Source organism: Brachyistius frenatus, unplaced genomic scaffold, assembly GCF_029030835.1.
Source record: "Brachyistius frenatus isolate BFR_SWC_R1_liver_20210118 unplaced genomic scaffold, ASM2903083v1 Contig_76, whole genome shotgun sequence".
Lineage (NCBI taxonomy): Eukaryota > Metazoa > Chordata > Actinopteri > Embiotocidae > Brachyistius > Brachyistius frenatus.
In genome coordinates this window covers 1137026-1153465 of record NW_027210675.1, presented here as the reverse complement: position 1 = coordinate 1153465, position 16440 = coordinate 1137026, and the positions used below count along the sequence as shown (strand labels likewise).

General features: G+C 39.9%; 1 protein-coding gene across 1 annotated transcript in view; it reads left to right on the top strand.

Moving 5' to 3' along the window:
- The window catches only part of rngtt (RNA guanylyltransferase and 5'-phosphatase), a 78765-nt gene that overhangs the window by 31904 nt on the left and 30421 nt on the right, over nt 1-16440 (top strand). Inside the window, exon 11 of the mRNA XM_069708539.1 lies at nt 3005-3169. Within this exon, the coding sequence (XP_069564640.1) occupies nt 3005-3169 (165 nt within the window). The remainder of the gene's footprint in view (nt 1-3004; nt 3170-16440) is intronic.

Sequence of the window (16440 nt, the reverse complement as noted above, 5' to 3'; positions counted from 1 at the left end):
TTTGCTACTCGTCACAGCAGGACGCTCTAGAAAGGTTGGCCAGTCATGATTTTTAATGAGTTGGCAATTAAGAACTGTCAATCTAGTTGAAGTTTGAGCTCTTTTTTCCCCCTCTGATATCTTGAGAAATATGAAATGTTAAGTTGTCATGCGTTCAGTTCACATCCATCTCGCAGATCTTCAGAACTCTCTTCAACAGTTTTTTTGTGCTGATAAAATTGAAGTCCGTGAGTCATTGTTTTTAAATCACTTTGTCAATTGAGCAGCGGAGATGCGTGGTGGGAACTGTCAGTTGACCGAGCCGTCCCAGTCGGGTTTCATCATAACTCCTCTGCACCATTTAACACTTCAGTATGATCATGCCGTCATGTTTGTTGTTGGCACTTGGCAGTTTTAATTTTCAACCCAAGCTTTTATTTATTAAATCCTTGAGTTCCTGGTTTTCTTCTCCGTTTTCCTGCCACACTCACAGCAGTCCTCTAGGTGGGTTTGGAGGCACCTTTACTCTGCCCTGTCTGTTTGAAAGGCAGTGACGGCTCAGGTCGATGCGCTTATCTGTCGAGAACAACAGTGTGTCTGGCCAAAGATGTGTGGAAGCTGTTGTCATAGTGACAGGAAAACTGATTTCAAAGTACTGTGTTCTTTTGGTATTGATATTCCCATGAGTTCAGGTGATGTCAAGGTCTTGTTGTCCAAGGCTTTGCGTACTTTATGCACCTCCACACTGCTCACCCATTGAGTAACTATTAAAAAAAGAGCTGTATACAGTTACTTTTATTGATGTTTGAGGATGTTATTGTGTGCGCCATGGGTTTATAATGCAAGTAGTGCTGTGGTTAACGATTATATTTATTATTCATTTTTCTGTTGATTTTTTTTTTTTTTTTTTTGGTTTGTTTAAAAAGTAGTCAAGGATGTCTGCGTTTTCTGAAAGCCCCAATTTAAAACTTTACGCAATTTATCCATTTGGACATTATTAAAAGGAGTCCAAAAAGCTTTTCATGTACTGTTCATTACAACTGGTGTAACAGGGGTGTAGAAGTTGGTTTAATGTCTGGCTTGTTCCAAAATACAAAGGTTTTAGTCCTCAACCTTACAAGTAACATTACCAGTATTTCAATATCAGTGATTTGGGCAATATCTAAATATTTAAATATAAAGATATTTATTTTAAAATGTATGTTTTAATCTAGCCCTGGGTAAATTGGGCAGTCAGGTCCAATTAACGTTTCACGGCTACTTACTGCTTTATGTATTCTGTACATATGTGTCATAATTATTTATCTTTATGTGTATCGCAGAGTATAAAAAAATTTAATATACAGTGCATCCGGAAAGTATTCACAGCGCTTCGCTTTTTCACATTTTGTTATATTACAGCCTTATTCCAAAATGGATTAAATTCATTTTTTTCCCCTCAAAATTCTACACACAATACCATCATTTTTTATTTTTGCAAATCTATTAAAAATCAAAAACGAAAAAAAAAAAATCACGTGTACATAAGTATTCACAGCCTTTGCCATTACACTCAAAATTGAGCTCATGTGCATTCTGTTTCCACTGATCATCCTTGAATGTTTCTACAACTTGATTGGAGTCCACCTGTGGTAAATTCAGTTGATTGGACATGATTTGGAAAGACACACACCGTCTATATAAGGTCCCACAGTTGACAGTGCATGTCAGAGCACAAACCAAGCCATGAAGTCCAAAGAATTGTCTGTAGACCTCCGAGACAGGATTGTATCGAGGCACAGATCTGGGAAGGGTACAGAAAAATTTCTGCAGCATTGAAGGTCCCAATGAGCACAGAGGCCTCCATTATCCGTAAATGGAAGAAGTTTGGAACCACCAGGACTCTTCCTAGAGTCGGCCGCCCGGCCAAACTGAGCGATCGGGGGAGAAGGGCCTTAGTCAGGGAGGTGACCAAGAACCCGATGGTCACTCTGACAGAGCTCCAACGTTGCTCTGTGAAGAGAGGAGAACCTTCCAGAAGGACAACCATCTCTGCAGCACTCCACCAAGCAGGCCTGTATGGGAGAGTGGCCAGACGGAAGCCACTCCTCAGTAAAAGGCACATGACAGCCCACCTGGAGTTTACCAAAAGGCACCTGAAGGACTGTCAGACCATAAGAAACTAAATCCTCTGGTCTGATGAAACAAAGATTGAACTCTTTGGCCTGAATGCCAGGCGTCATGTTTGGAGGAAACCAGGCACCGCTCATCACCTGGCCAATACCATCTCTACAGTGAAGCATGGTGGTGGCAGCATCATGCTGTGGGGATGTTTTTCAGCGGCAGGAACTGGGAGACTAGTCAGGATGGAGGGAAAGATGAATGCAGCAATGTACAGAGACATCCTTGATCAAAACCTTCTCCAGAGCGCTCTGGACCTCAGACTGGGGCAAAGGTTCATCTTCCAACAGGACAACGACCCGAAGCACACAGCCAAGATAACAAAGGAATGGCTTCGGGACAACTCTGTGAATGTCTTTGAGAGGCCCAGCCAGAGCCCAGACTTGAACCCGATTGAACATCTCTGGAGAGATCTGAAAATGGCTGTGCACCGACGCTCCCCATCCAACCTGATGGAGCTTGAGAGGTCCTGCAAAGAAGAATGGGAGAAACTGCCCAAGAATAGGTGTGCCAAGCTTATAGCATCATACTCAAAAAGACTTGAGGCTGTAATTTCTGCCAAAGGTGCTTCAACAAAGTATTGAGCAAAGGCTGTGAACATGTTATATTTTCATTCTTTATTTTTAATAGATTTGCAAAAAATGTAAACAAACTATTTTCACTTTGTCATTATGGGATATTGCGTGTAGAATTTTGAGGAAAAAAATGAATTTAATCCATTTTGGAATAAAGCTGCAACATAACAAAATGTGTAAAAAGTGAAGCGCTGTGAATACTTTCCAGATGCACTATGTATGCATGTGTGAAAGAGTTACATTTCTTATGTACATTTAGATAACAGATTTTTTTCTTTTGTGTTTTTCAGGGACAGCCTGTTGGCCAGTGTGATTTCAATATCCGGCTGTTATGCATAGAAAAGGAAATAATTTCTCCCCGGATGGAAAAGATGAAGACCGGACAGATTGACAAAACCAAGGAGCCCTTCAGTGTCCGAAATAAGCCCTTCTTCGACATTCATGCATCACGCAAGGTAACTAAAGATGCTCTTTTCCTGTTCCAACTCGTTTTCCTCCCCATTTCTTTGACAGATGTGACCCAGTCAAAAAAACATTTCCTGCACACTACCGTGACCTGTACCCACTGGGGCTAATTGGGCTCAGCCTCAAGGTGGTAGCTGCTGATGCTAATCATTAGTTTGAACTTGTAAGCGATGGAAAAAGCATAATTTCATAGATTACATTAAATGTCTTGTATCTGGCATTGCTTTAATGTGCTCAATGATAAGAAGTCATGGGTTTTTTTGGTATATTTTGGGTCTTTTTTTCCCCTGTGTTTCCTTTTGTATTTGTCAAATAATGAATAGCATTATCTCAACTCAGGTTGTAATACTGTGCTGTTCACAGGCTGAAAGCAGAGCTTTTATCCTCTGAATAGCTGTCAAGCCTTCCTCAAAGGCCGGTACTTGTGCCCTACTGTCAGGTCTGTGGGAGGTCAGCGCACAATTAATTTGATGTTTTGCTCGGACCAAGATCAGTCGGAAATCTTGGCGCTGCACATTCGCAGATGATCAAAGTGTACAGAGGGAGTGAATTTTTATACGTTTCTTGTGTTTTTGTCGCATGCCTTCCCCTGTCAACAAGGATATCTTGGTGTTTTCGTACTTGGTAAAATTCCTCGTATGAATGGTTTGCGTTACCTCTGGTTTGACCCCGTGCTATTCACTATTCTAAGAACCTTTATGAGGAGTCACCCCCGCAGGTTAGGGGTTCATGTTGATGAGGATATTCTAGAAATGAAGTCACTGGAACTCTGTCTGGCTTCTGACTGCCCCATTGTGTTTTTCACTTGCCATCTGCTCCCCATACAGTCATATCTCTGTTGTGTGGGACATTACAAGGGGGAAACTGGAATCTGGCTCCACTGTATGCCATATCGACCAGAAATTCCTGTTACAGATTTTTCAGTCACAGCCTGGAGTTGTATGATGGCTTTTGTGTGTTGCTGGACTTCTGTTTTTCATATCAGACACTTAACACATTCATGTTGCCATTTCCCCACCAGTTGGGGGCCATTTATTCTTTTTGCTTCCTTCATTTATCCAATTATCCTACAAAGAGACCTTTTTGTATCACAGAATCTTTACACCAAGGCAACCTGATAAAATATTTTTGGAATTTCCCTTATTTGATTTAAGACATGCTTTGTCTTTAAGAAATTCCTCTTTACTTTCAATTTGAGATTTGTTGACATTTATCTGACATAAACCAGGCCTTTCACTCACAGCACCTGCAGAAAATTATTTAAAGAAGAAAAAGAAGAAGAAAGTAAAATACCCAGTAGTGTATTTTTATGTAGGCATTTATTGTCATAACTAAATGAAAAAGACAATTATTTTGCTTATTGTCTTTAATGACAAAATATATAAATTTTTAGTGTGACATAAATTTTGCATGCCACAAAAAAAAAATCTAAAAGGTATGTGACTCAGCAGAGGACTGTAGCTCTGCCAATACTAAATGAAAAGCAGCTATGTATTGGAGCTTTTTTGTGATATGGAGAGACATCATTGACAATAAATAATCAACTGTCCAGTCACATTTTTGGGGGGTAGAGGTGGGCAGAGCTTATCATCAATGTATTTAGCTGATAGCAGCCATGACAGATGATGTTTAACATGGACTCAATATAAAAATGGAGGTAGCCTCCGGGTCTGAAAAGTTGGGCCACTGCAGAAGTGCATTACCACTAACCACCTACAGGGGCTGGCTCCAAAAAAACGGACTCCAAAAGAGTCCCAATCAAACGCATTAACTTATTTCATGAAACATAAAGTCAATAAAAAATTTTCCACAAGTCATTATGGTGTCATACACTTAATTCACTCCTTCTGATCAGTGTACTGGTGGTCCTTATAAAAATAACTCTATATTTTATTAGATATTTGGCCTCAAAGAGAAGTATGTTTGGGGGCGTGCCTGGTTTGATTCGGTCTGGTTGCCAGTGTAGGTAGGCAGGCATAGTGTCCTCAGGTTCACAGGCAGATCCACCCCTTTCTTCTTCCTAAGCTCATCCAAATATGGCCCCTTCTGGCTCCAAAAAAACAAGATGTCTAAATTGATAGACTTAGACGTTGGGTTGTCACCGTTATCCTGTGGGCCACCTGTCTCGAGGCACGTTAGACAAAACCATCTGGGTACATTTGTTCTTGACTGTAAGGAGGTTTAGGTTTTGGAAGCTAAATAATTGGCATTTTAACATATCATTTTATTTAAATATGACACACTAAATACATGTATAAAAATGAAATGCACATCACAATTAGTGTTGTATGCAATGTTATGTCTTTTTTTAATTCGTTTTTATATTGGCACTTTAAATCCTCCACAGAAAACAAAAGTACACGCAGTTTAAAACTCCAATTATTGCCTCATGTCTTTGGTAATTCCCAGCAACATATATGACAATAATAATTGCAGTGAATGCTGCACATGTTTCCCTCATTTCTTATGAGCATGACCATTACACAGGCAAGTGTAATGCCTGTCAAACAAGCTCTTGTACCAATTTAACAATGTGTGCCAGCAAATAAATGAGTTTGTTTTCTCGATGCGGTGCACATATACGATACTTTTAATTTGATTTGGGGCAGTTGACGCTACATGCAGAAAATATATGCAGCATTCTCAATACACAGAGGTGAAATTTTCTCTCCCCATGTAATGGCCACTGGTAAATTGCCTGAAGAGTGTGTTTGGCAGGGATCTGCGTTTCCCCTACATGGAATTAGAAATCAAGTCAATTTTCTTGCTTGCTGAATTCAAGAGTATTAGCAATTTCCACAGAGGATCAGTGTACAAGGTAGAAATACCTATTCCGTCCCAGATTACAGAGACAAGTGGGTATGTTGGTCACACACAAAACATTTTATGACATTTCTATCTGACATTTTATCAAATTATTCATCAAGAAAATAATTAATAATTTCTGGCAGAAACATTTTGTAGTTACAACTTTAATTGCATGGATTTAGTTGTCTGGGCAATGCAGGATGGCTCCTTTTTTAATGAATAAGATTAACTTAAACCGTCTCCCTGTTTGCAGCTATAAAACATTTCTACTTGAATAAATCCTCTGAACTTTATATATATGTATGTGTGTGTATATATGTGTGTGTGTGTGTGTGTGTGTGTGTGTGTGTGTGTGTGTGTGTGTGTGTGTGTGTGTGTGTGTGTGTGTGTGTGTGTGTGTGTGTGTGTGTGTGTGTGTCCTGGTAACACCTGTCCAACTAAATGTATTGTTCCTCAAAAGCAGGGAAAAGTTTAAACCGGCGTAAAGACTCTTTTCAGTCCTTGAAAAGGAAACATTTGGTGAGGCATTACCTGGTTGAATAAGTGGAACATTTGCAGATTATACAGTGATTAGATGTGACTCGGGGTGTATCCAGATTTAATAAAATCACAGTTTGGTAACGTTGAAATTACAAAAGGATATTAGATGGTGTGAGTTCGCAGAGTATCTAATATCCCACGCTCATTTATCATAGCTTTAAAAGAAAAAAATTAGGATTAAGATGAATAAAGTCCCCCCCATAATATTGATATCTCCAACTGACCCCGAGACATCACTCCGCTCCTCCCAGGAGTCCAGATGGTTGTGAGAGAATCAGTTTTCTTACCTGAGAGTAGACCTCATCTTGACATACCTCTTTGGAATGAGATTAAATTTGGATAGAGACCTGAAAAGTAGTAATCTAAATGCATTTGTAAGACTGCATACGATTCATAGAGCTCAAACCAAATCACAGCAGGTGTGATTGCGGTATGGTGGATGCAACCTAAATAGTGAAGTGAAATAGTTTTTAGGGCCGATGAGCTATGAAATCACAATTGTTGATGTGCATCAAAGCACTTATTTTGTTTAGTGGGCTTTTGTTTATCTTGCACCGACGGATACTTTCCAGCTGCAGTTTATTTATACAAATATAAGTTTAAAATATTTTTCAAAATGGTCTCTTAACTCTTACTAAAAAAAAATTAATTCTGTGAAATGGCCTTTGGACCTAATGAAACAAATAAGATATTTATTTGTTTGGAATGTAGAAGGACAAAGTCTTGGTCGCAGATAATCAAAGGCCAAAGTGTGATGAGAAGACTCTGTATCCTTTCTGGACTTCCCTTACTCTCCAGCAGGTTTATTCATCAGTAATGGTCTTTGAGTCTCCTCTTGTTGTTCCACTCAGACTCGTGAGTCTGAGTCCTGCTTTTCCAGTTGAATCAGATTTATCGTGGTCAGGCTTGAAGTAACTAACTCCCCCTGAGCAGCATGTCTCGTTAGCTGAGGGCTGTCAGTCTGCTTGCTCCTCGTTGCTGCCTGACCTCACACCTCTGTCAGCTGTTGAGGCTCCACCTGACTGCAGGTCTCCATCTTTTTTTAGTCTCCTTTACGTGGGTGTTTGAGCTATGCGTGTCTGTCACGCCACAAAGTAGTTTTCAGCTTCTCGCTGGATAATAACTGAACTAGAGAAGTAAAGTTTTTGGTTTTGACTTTTAAACCTACATTATTTTATTTGTTCTAATTAACAGCAGTCGTGTGGGAATCCTTTGGCAGAGGAAAGCAGACAGTCCAAATCTCACAGCTCGGCTGCATGTCCCGCCTGGTTTATGAAACGCACTGCGAAAAAAAGCATTCATCAGCCCGCACCTCTGGCCTCAATAATACACACATCCTCCACGGTTAGGTTCAACAACAAGCCGCACTTTAAAACCTGCACCCGCTCTCTCTCTCTCTCTCTCTCTCTCTCTCTCTCCTGCTGCTGCACCCACTCACACAGGGAAACATGTTGACTGTTGTGTAAGGGCTTATGCTGCTTGGAAGAACACACGACATGGACTCGATGACTAATGTTTGTTTACCTCAGTTACTTTGAGATTTTTTTAGTTTTCTTCAAAGCCTCCAAGACATTATGCAACAACTGATGAAGCACGGCATATCTATACAGTAAAGGTCGGACTCAGTGGAGAAAGAGAGAGCGGCTGAAGATGCGGCAACATCGAGTGTAGTGGCTCATTCCATTTTTTTTTCTGCTCGCCTGCCCTCCTTGTGCCTTCCAGGCGCAGAGTTGATGTACTCAAGGAAAAAAAAAAATAATATCCTTCTTCGTCAGGTCAAGTGTCTTTCATCAGATGTTTTTTGGACTTTTGTGTTTATTCTGCATTTCACCACTCCCCCTTTAGACTGCTGTCTGTCTGTTTTCCTCTGTTTGACCCATGGTGATGTCAGGATGTCCTTGCCTTGATCCCTGTCAACAAGTCCTTCTGAGATAACCAGCACAGCTGCTGCCATTACAAAACAAACCCAAATCAATGTTTTTCTAGATTGCCTATTTTTCCAAGATTTTTCATTTGTAATGATTTTTTTTTTTGCTGTATTTGTTTTTCTTTACTTCAAACTGAATTACTTACTTTTTGTACAAGGACATATCGGCTATTAAACAGGATAAAACTATTTTTGAACATAACCATGGAAACTGTAATCTAAGATTAAAGTGGGCAGCTGTGGCTTGCTAAAACCTGAAAGGTGAAATGTTTCTATGACCTCCAAAGCTGTTACTCAGAAAGTGCACAAACATAAAGATATATGTGTGTGTTATTATTATTATTATTATAAATAAATAATGAGAAAATATGAAATTGCCCTGATTCTTACAAACAGTGATCATCCAGAGATATGTTGCAGCCAGTCGACCAGCACTGTTTCATTACAAGTCGTGTTCACCAGAGCATTTAGCAGCAGCAGCAGCAGCAGCAGCAACAACAACAACAAATGTTTGAGCCTTTCAAAAGACATGCTGTAATAATGGTTTTTTTTGTAAGTGCCAGACTTTGTTTGTGTACTTGTGTGCTAAATTGTCTCATAGCAGCATTTTAAGAGCTTTGCATGATGGAAAGAGTGTTTTTAGAAATACTCTTTGAACGTGCTTAGTACATTCACATACCAGGAAATAGCTCTGTAATTTTACAGCTGCATCAAATACATATTCCATTTAGTAAACATCCGAGTTAAACTGACAGTATCACTGGCAGCGTTTGGTACCAAAAGGTAAAACTGTTAACATTAGTGTAATTTAATCTATCTACGGTAATCTAATTATGCACGCAGAACCCACCAACCTTACTCCTCATTCCCAGTAAGTAAACGGTGTTAGTGCAGTTTACCAAAGACAGATGTGTAACTTAGGACATTGATTCCACAGAGCAGGGCAGTTGATTTAGAGAATTAGCTTCACTGATCAATAAATTAGTAGAAAGGAAGAAAACTAATCTGCACCTATTATGATAACTGATTGGTGTTTTTGCTTGACTAATAAATAATTTGGTATTCACTTGCTCGCTGCCTCTCAGTTGTGAGAATTTGCTGCTTTTGGAATATTGATTTGACAAAAGCCACTGAAATGTCTTTTTGGGCTTCAGGGAAGGAGAAGTTATTTTACTAATGTTTTCTGGGGCATTCGGTGGGCCTGATGTTGTAGACTCGTACCGCATACAGTCACTGCAGCAGCCAGGGGACCTTTGTTGCACGTCATGCAACCTTGTTTCCCTTTTATGCCATCATAGACTGTAAAATTAAGGTGAAAATGCCCCTAGAATTCAATTTTCTGCCTTATCATATGACAAAAGATTATAACAATTAATTAAGAACATTTTTATTAGGTTAACTGAACAAGCGTTAGTTCGCTTCCTTAAGCTTAAATTGAGCCTCTTCTGACACAGCTGTTACTATTTTGTGATGCACAACAGTATCTCAATACTGTGCGATATTTTCATTCAACGTGAAAAGTTTTGCTCTTGAATCTTGATTGATGATGACAAGTATGCTCTTTGTACTTTCAAACACAGAAACAAACCTTTTAACCTGTCAGACATCCAGACAAGCCCGGCGCTCAGGACAGACGGCCTCTTACTGACAGCACAAATGCAGCAGCATGCGGTCGGCGTCCAGTGAAGGGCTGCCTCCTGGTCGTTGCCCCTTCACACTGACTCTCTCTCCGCTGTCTGGATGAACGTGGCTCAGTGTGTGGGCTGTGCTGAGCACTGCTGTGCGTTTGTGGTAGTTCATTTATCTTTCCTCTCTCGGACACAGGCCGGCAATGTGTCTTAACCGGCGGTGATAGCAGACTTGCACTCGCCAAAGTTCCATCTCCCCGCCATGATAACGTAATCCTGTATGGTTTCTTTCTTTAACATTGACAATAATGTCAATTTCACTGTTTTTCAAAGATTATTTTCTGTTTATTGCCAAATTGAATATGTATACAAACTATTTGGGAAAGAGTCTATTTCACAATTTTAATGTTGTTATAGGGGGTCGTAGAAACATTTTTATTTAACCCTTTGCACACCAGTTTACTAACCTGCCTGTTGCTCACAGCTTCAGTCTTCGTTCTGATTATAGTCTGGAAAAACATAAAGGTTTGCTCAGCCATTGTGAAGGGCGGACCAGTCAGCGACCAGGGAGGGTGGTTAAGTATGATGGCATCGAAGTCAAGCTATTGTTTCTAAATGTAGTTTCAACAATGGTGGTGGTGGAAGAATTTTGTTGCAATATATACAGTATATGGCGGTCTATGCCGCTTGGTTAAAGGCTGCTCCAGTAGAGCCAGTGGAGTGTGCCCAGACCCATCTATGCATACAGGGAATTTGGGTCTGGTAATACCAGGGTATCCATTTACCCCTTAACAAACCGATTGACTTTTCATATGTAGGTAATAACTAATTTAACGTGGGAGCTGTGCACCCACTGGGGCAGCTGTGGCCTGGAGGTTGAAAGCAGGCCCGATTCCCAACTGCACCCAGGATAAAGCAGCTGCCCACTGCTTCACATGTGTATTTGTGTTCACTGCTCACGGGCTGAATACATAAAAGAAAACAAACAAAAAAACCTGAAAAAAATCCAACCTTTGTAGACACCAGTGAGGCATTACGTGCTGCTCAGGCAACATGCCAGGTGTAGACACAATGTAAGAGTTTAATATTCATAATGCCTTGTAGTACAGCTTATATCAGGAGGACTTGTGTCTGTGCTCAATATTCTTCCTCGTGTGCTTTGTTTACAGTATTGTTTTTGGGGCTACATGGGCACCTCTTCTTGTTTTGTCAAACTAGTACTTGATTTGATTTGTTCTGGGATACAATTTTTAAATAGAAAACTGTTGAATACTGACTTGGTTTGAAGCCCTTTGAGCTATGCTGCATAATAAAGTCTGAGAAACAATCAGTGGCAACCTGGACCTGTAAAATCAAATGCAATCCAACGCAGCAGCTCAGACCTAAATTATTAAGGCTTTCGTTTGTAGTTTTATATTTATTTTTATCCTCAATTCGTCATGATCTTGTAATAGCGTTCTAACATTTTCTAATTTTACAGTGAGGGATTTTGGCTGATATTAGACGCCTGTCTAGTTCACCACCACTTCTTTTTATAATAATTAAATTTCACGCTGTGGTCTGTTATTTCCCATCTGGACTGTTCTTGTCTCATGCCAGCCTATACTGGTTTAATCCTCTGAGTTTCAATGTGTCTGTTCATCGTTTCCCTCTCACTGCAAATGATTGTCTAAATGTTATCTTGATCATGGTTTTAATGAGACGTCAAATATCCATCAAAAGACGAAGTTGTTGAAATTCTCTAGACTTCGTAACCTTGTTTGACTCCGGGCCAGTCGGCGGTTTAGCATCTCTGCCCGCACACTCTGATGTAGGTTTTTCCATTTAATAGGGAACTGCACATTGGCCTCAGAGGGCCATTCACATTAGGGTTGAAAGGAGCCTCCAGTAACCGCCCCATGGTCTGACTGGAATATCAATCCATCCTTTCCACCTTTGATTCAGGCCCCGCACCTAAACCTCTCTAAGAGCAATGAGGATGAGCAGACAGCAGGAAAATACAAAAGCTGCAGGAGAGGAAAGTGCAAAATATCAGTCCAGGTGTGCTGAGGAAGAGATGGAGATACTGCACAGACAATGAGTCATAGAGTTGCTTTGTGAATGAGAATATGCTGCATTATCCTGCTTGTTCACAGCATGCATATTAATAGACCATAAGGTGTAGGAATATTTAACACGCATAACAGAAAATCAAATTCACAATGTTTCACTGCTCATATTGCTTATTCCTTTTTTTTAAACATTACCCCATGTTAACGGCATGTCAGTTACGCAGGTCTTTCATTCATTCTTTAAAGTGACGTTTTGTTAACTGTAAATGTGTTTTTTTGTTGAGCAACTTATTTTCAGCGTGACAGCAGTCAGCTGGAAAGTACCATCAGTCTATGAGCAGTCAGTGTGAAGAAACTGATTCCTCACTCTCTGGGATATTTTTGCGCATTGCTGTGATTTTGTCACTTATACCTTTTGTGGTGGTGACATTCATTCACTAGGTTTTGTTAATCTGACATTGTTGAGCAAAAATACTTTTAAGGTTCTCCAGATTGCTTTCCCCTTGGTGTTAGTCCGGTTGATGGTACCTTGAGTAAAAAAGAGTTTAAAAAAAACCAACAACGTATTTTGCATTCCATTAGTTTCTGCTTACTTTGTATTCCAGTCGAGCAATTACAGTGCAGCCAATGCAAACCCATTATTCTTAACCACACCAGGAAATGGTCATTCGATGTCAAGGTCAAGTTCCACACTATAAATTCTCCACATGGGATGTTTTTTGGCAGCAAAATACAAAACTGCTATAAATGGTGAAGGCGTGATAAGACGATTTGATTTAATAATTATAAAAAAAAAAATCAATTAATCTTTCCCACAGTTATGATTAAAAGCGTGTTCCACAAACACTCTTCAAGCAATGCCTCAGGACCTTAATAAAGTTCCAATTTTCATACATTTATCAAGGTTTTGCAATCTTGTCTTTTCCACGGGTATATGGATGAAATTTTAGAATGGGGACACAAAATCCATCATGACAGACCAAGATCAGCTCAGACTTTGAATATACTTGATGAACTTCTCTCTTCTCTTCAGTTTTGGAGTGACATTTGCATATTTGTTTGTCAGGTGTTTTTCTCTTCGCACTTCAGGTCATTAGTTATGCTGGGTCATTATCTAGTTTGCTGTCACCAACTTGACTAGAGCTGAAATGATCAATGGATTAGCGGGTTACCGAACTTTGATACTTAAATCGCCCTGACCGAACTGGTTCAGAACAATGGAACTTTCAAAAAATGCCTTATCTTTCAGTACCAAATTTTGATTTAAGTCTACATCCACACCAATATCTTTTGGTTTTTTGCATAACGGAAGTAAATCTCATCAAAGTTTGTGTACCACAGCATTTATAATTTGGGCAGCCCTCCCACATAGATAAAGTCACTATCTTTTCATTGCGCCTTACTTCAGTCTTTAAAAAGAAAAATGTGGTCACATATCTGTCTGAGTTGCATGCAGTGCAATAACCGGAGGCTTTTCTGTATATAGCTGGCCTAGATAGCATCTGCTGATAGCATGTGATGCGTTTAGGAGTCTTCTGTTGATCGTAACTACAGATTTCATCAAATTTATAGTGAAAAAAGTATCGTGCAGGAACCCGATTCTCGTTTAATAATATTTCAATAGTTCTCCGTGAATAAAACAAAACAAAAAAAGTAGCTTTGCTTAAAATGCCCATCCTTACTTTGGTAAAACATGAAACAATGGAGAGGAAACTGGTCTGACTTCCATCACCCTGACATTCACTCTCTTGAGGGGAAAGACTCCACTTAGTATGTTAGCAGTTGATTTGTCTCCCAAGTGCTTCTGTTGTCCCGTCTCTGCCCTGGAGTCTGCAATGAAAGCTTGATCTCCTAATGGGGCTTTGCTGTTCGCCTCCACCCACACACCCCTATTCTACCAGGCTCAGCTTTGTGTTTCTATCCGAAAGAGGTTTACCACGAAAGCAGGGTCGATGCCCCCTCTCTGCATTACCACTGCAAGGAACTTCCTTGCTGTAGGAGGATGTGTGATTGGAAGTCGTCTTTCTGCTCATCTCTCCATCCAAGGTTCACTGTGCTTGCCGAAGGTGGTGGGTGGGTGTGCTAAGATGGCAAAAGAACTGAAATGGAACTCCCAGATCTTACCGCCTACATGCCGTTCCCTCATGAAGGCACCATTTCTTTTTAGTCTGGCTATCTGCCTTCTCCATGTCAGCATGGTTGTCAAGCTTTGTGTGATCTGCTGTGACTCATTCATTATTCTGGCGAACACTGATGTTGCTCTGCTTTCTTTGAAGATACAGCAGGGAGTGAACAGTTTTCTGTTGCTTTAGTTAAAACTATGATGTGCTCCTCTACGGGCTAATGACTTCACTTACTTTCCTGAAGCACGTCGTTAGAAAAATGGTGATGTTTAGCTCCAAAGTGTTTGGTGGAAATCATTCACTGACACCTGGTATTTTACTGTAAAGCCTGTGCCCCGAATCTGGAAACTCACCGTCGTCAAGACCTTAAAAAAAAACAAAAAACAGTTCCTATTTGCTATAAAGGCCAAAGTAAAACCAAACTTATGGGCTTCTTTTCACAAGTAATAAAACCTCTTAAAATCACTTTGACATTACTAAACATTTGCTGATTACTAAAAATCACACCGTTTTCCATAAAATCTAGACTATCATGGGTCCCGGTCTCGACAACTGAGATAAGTCCTTGGATGAATTAAGTTAGAACAGCAGGACAAACCGGACTGACCTGAGAAGACTGCTAGAAGGTTGAAAAAAATAACATTTCAAAAAGAGAATTGGTAGATTTTATTTTGTAGATATTTATAAATCAAGTAACTGCTATACTATTTTGATGCGAACAAACGGATTATTAGACTGTGTAATTGTTTGACCACTAATAGTGCTAAAGAGTAACGTTTTTATGAGTTCGCCCCCATCTTGTTTGTACTGTGCATGCATGTGGGCAAAGTGATACCTTTTCTACATGTTTCGCACTATTCCACCAATTGACCTGTAGTTGTGTAATATTCAAAGAAGCATGGAATTGTGCCAACAAAGGCAACAAGTACAAAGACTGCAACCTTGTAAACATGGATGTTAACAGTAAATGATTCAAAATATTATTAATAACTGGATTTGCAAATGTTCTGTGGGAAAGAACATGTTTTCAAAAAGTTTGGAGGACATAAATTCAAGGACACACAAAACACATTTTGGTGAGAACACAAAATATAAAACATTTTTAAAGTCCTTATATTACCTTCAACTTCATTAAAATCCTAAAGATTTTAACTTCCAATGACACATGCTGTTGTGGATGCCAAAATGTCTCAGCCCCATGAACACATTTCATTTTTGAAGTAAAAGCAATGAAAGAAATAAATCAATGAGAGGTTGCATTGGGTCACAAAGGTTAGGGAAGAGGTTAGTCCAGACGTGATATCAGACCTTTGACTCCGTGTTCATTTCAACTGATAATTCCCATGTTTATGTGTTGATACCAGTGTCTTTGTTTCCTCATTCATTTGAAAATATAGATATATATCCTCCTTTGCAGCGTATTTTATCTGTATTACTATACAGCAGAATCTGCTCGCTTCAAAGAGACTTTTTTGAGAGACTAACGGTGTCATCTCAGACCACAGAGCGGCCGAGGCAGATCTCTTGGTCTAATGCTGGACAAAATGCTCGGGTCACAGGCATCCTTCACGGGAGACAATTTTATAGTGCTGCTGTGGACAGTTTGCCAACCTTACTTTAAGTCCAAATTAAGTTATATGCCACACTTTCTTGTATTTGTGACTGACCTTATAATTTGATTTGTCTGCAAGCAGCACCAGGACACAAGATGAAAATCTCTCATCTCTGGCACAATGACTAATTTTATTTTATTTTATTTTATACACTTTATTAATCCCCGAGGGGAAATTTCTTCACTACAGCAGGGGGGCTCTCAGGGGGGAGATGCTGCAGCAGGCTGCCACTAGCGCGGCGCCAGGTAACCTAATGACAATGACAGTCTGCCTGTCTGCTGAACACTTTGCAATCTCCGAGCCAAGAGCGACTTTACAACGTCCATGCCTGCTTATTGAAATGTTAGAGCTGGACAATAAGTAGAGATATGCAGGCTTTGTTAATTCAAATTTCATCATTTCATTTTATTGTTCATCCCAACAGGAGACGAGATACAGTATGCTGTAAAAGAGCACTGTACGATACTGTTGTTGCACCTTTCACGACCTTCCTGCATGGCTACAATGCATCGCTTTCTGCTTTAGCTCATCTTGATGGCCTGGATAGGACACCTGATATCCACTGCAGTGC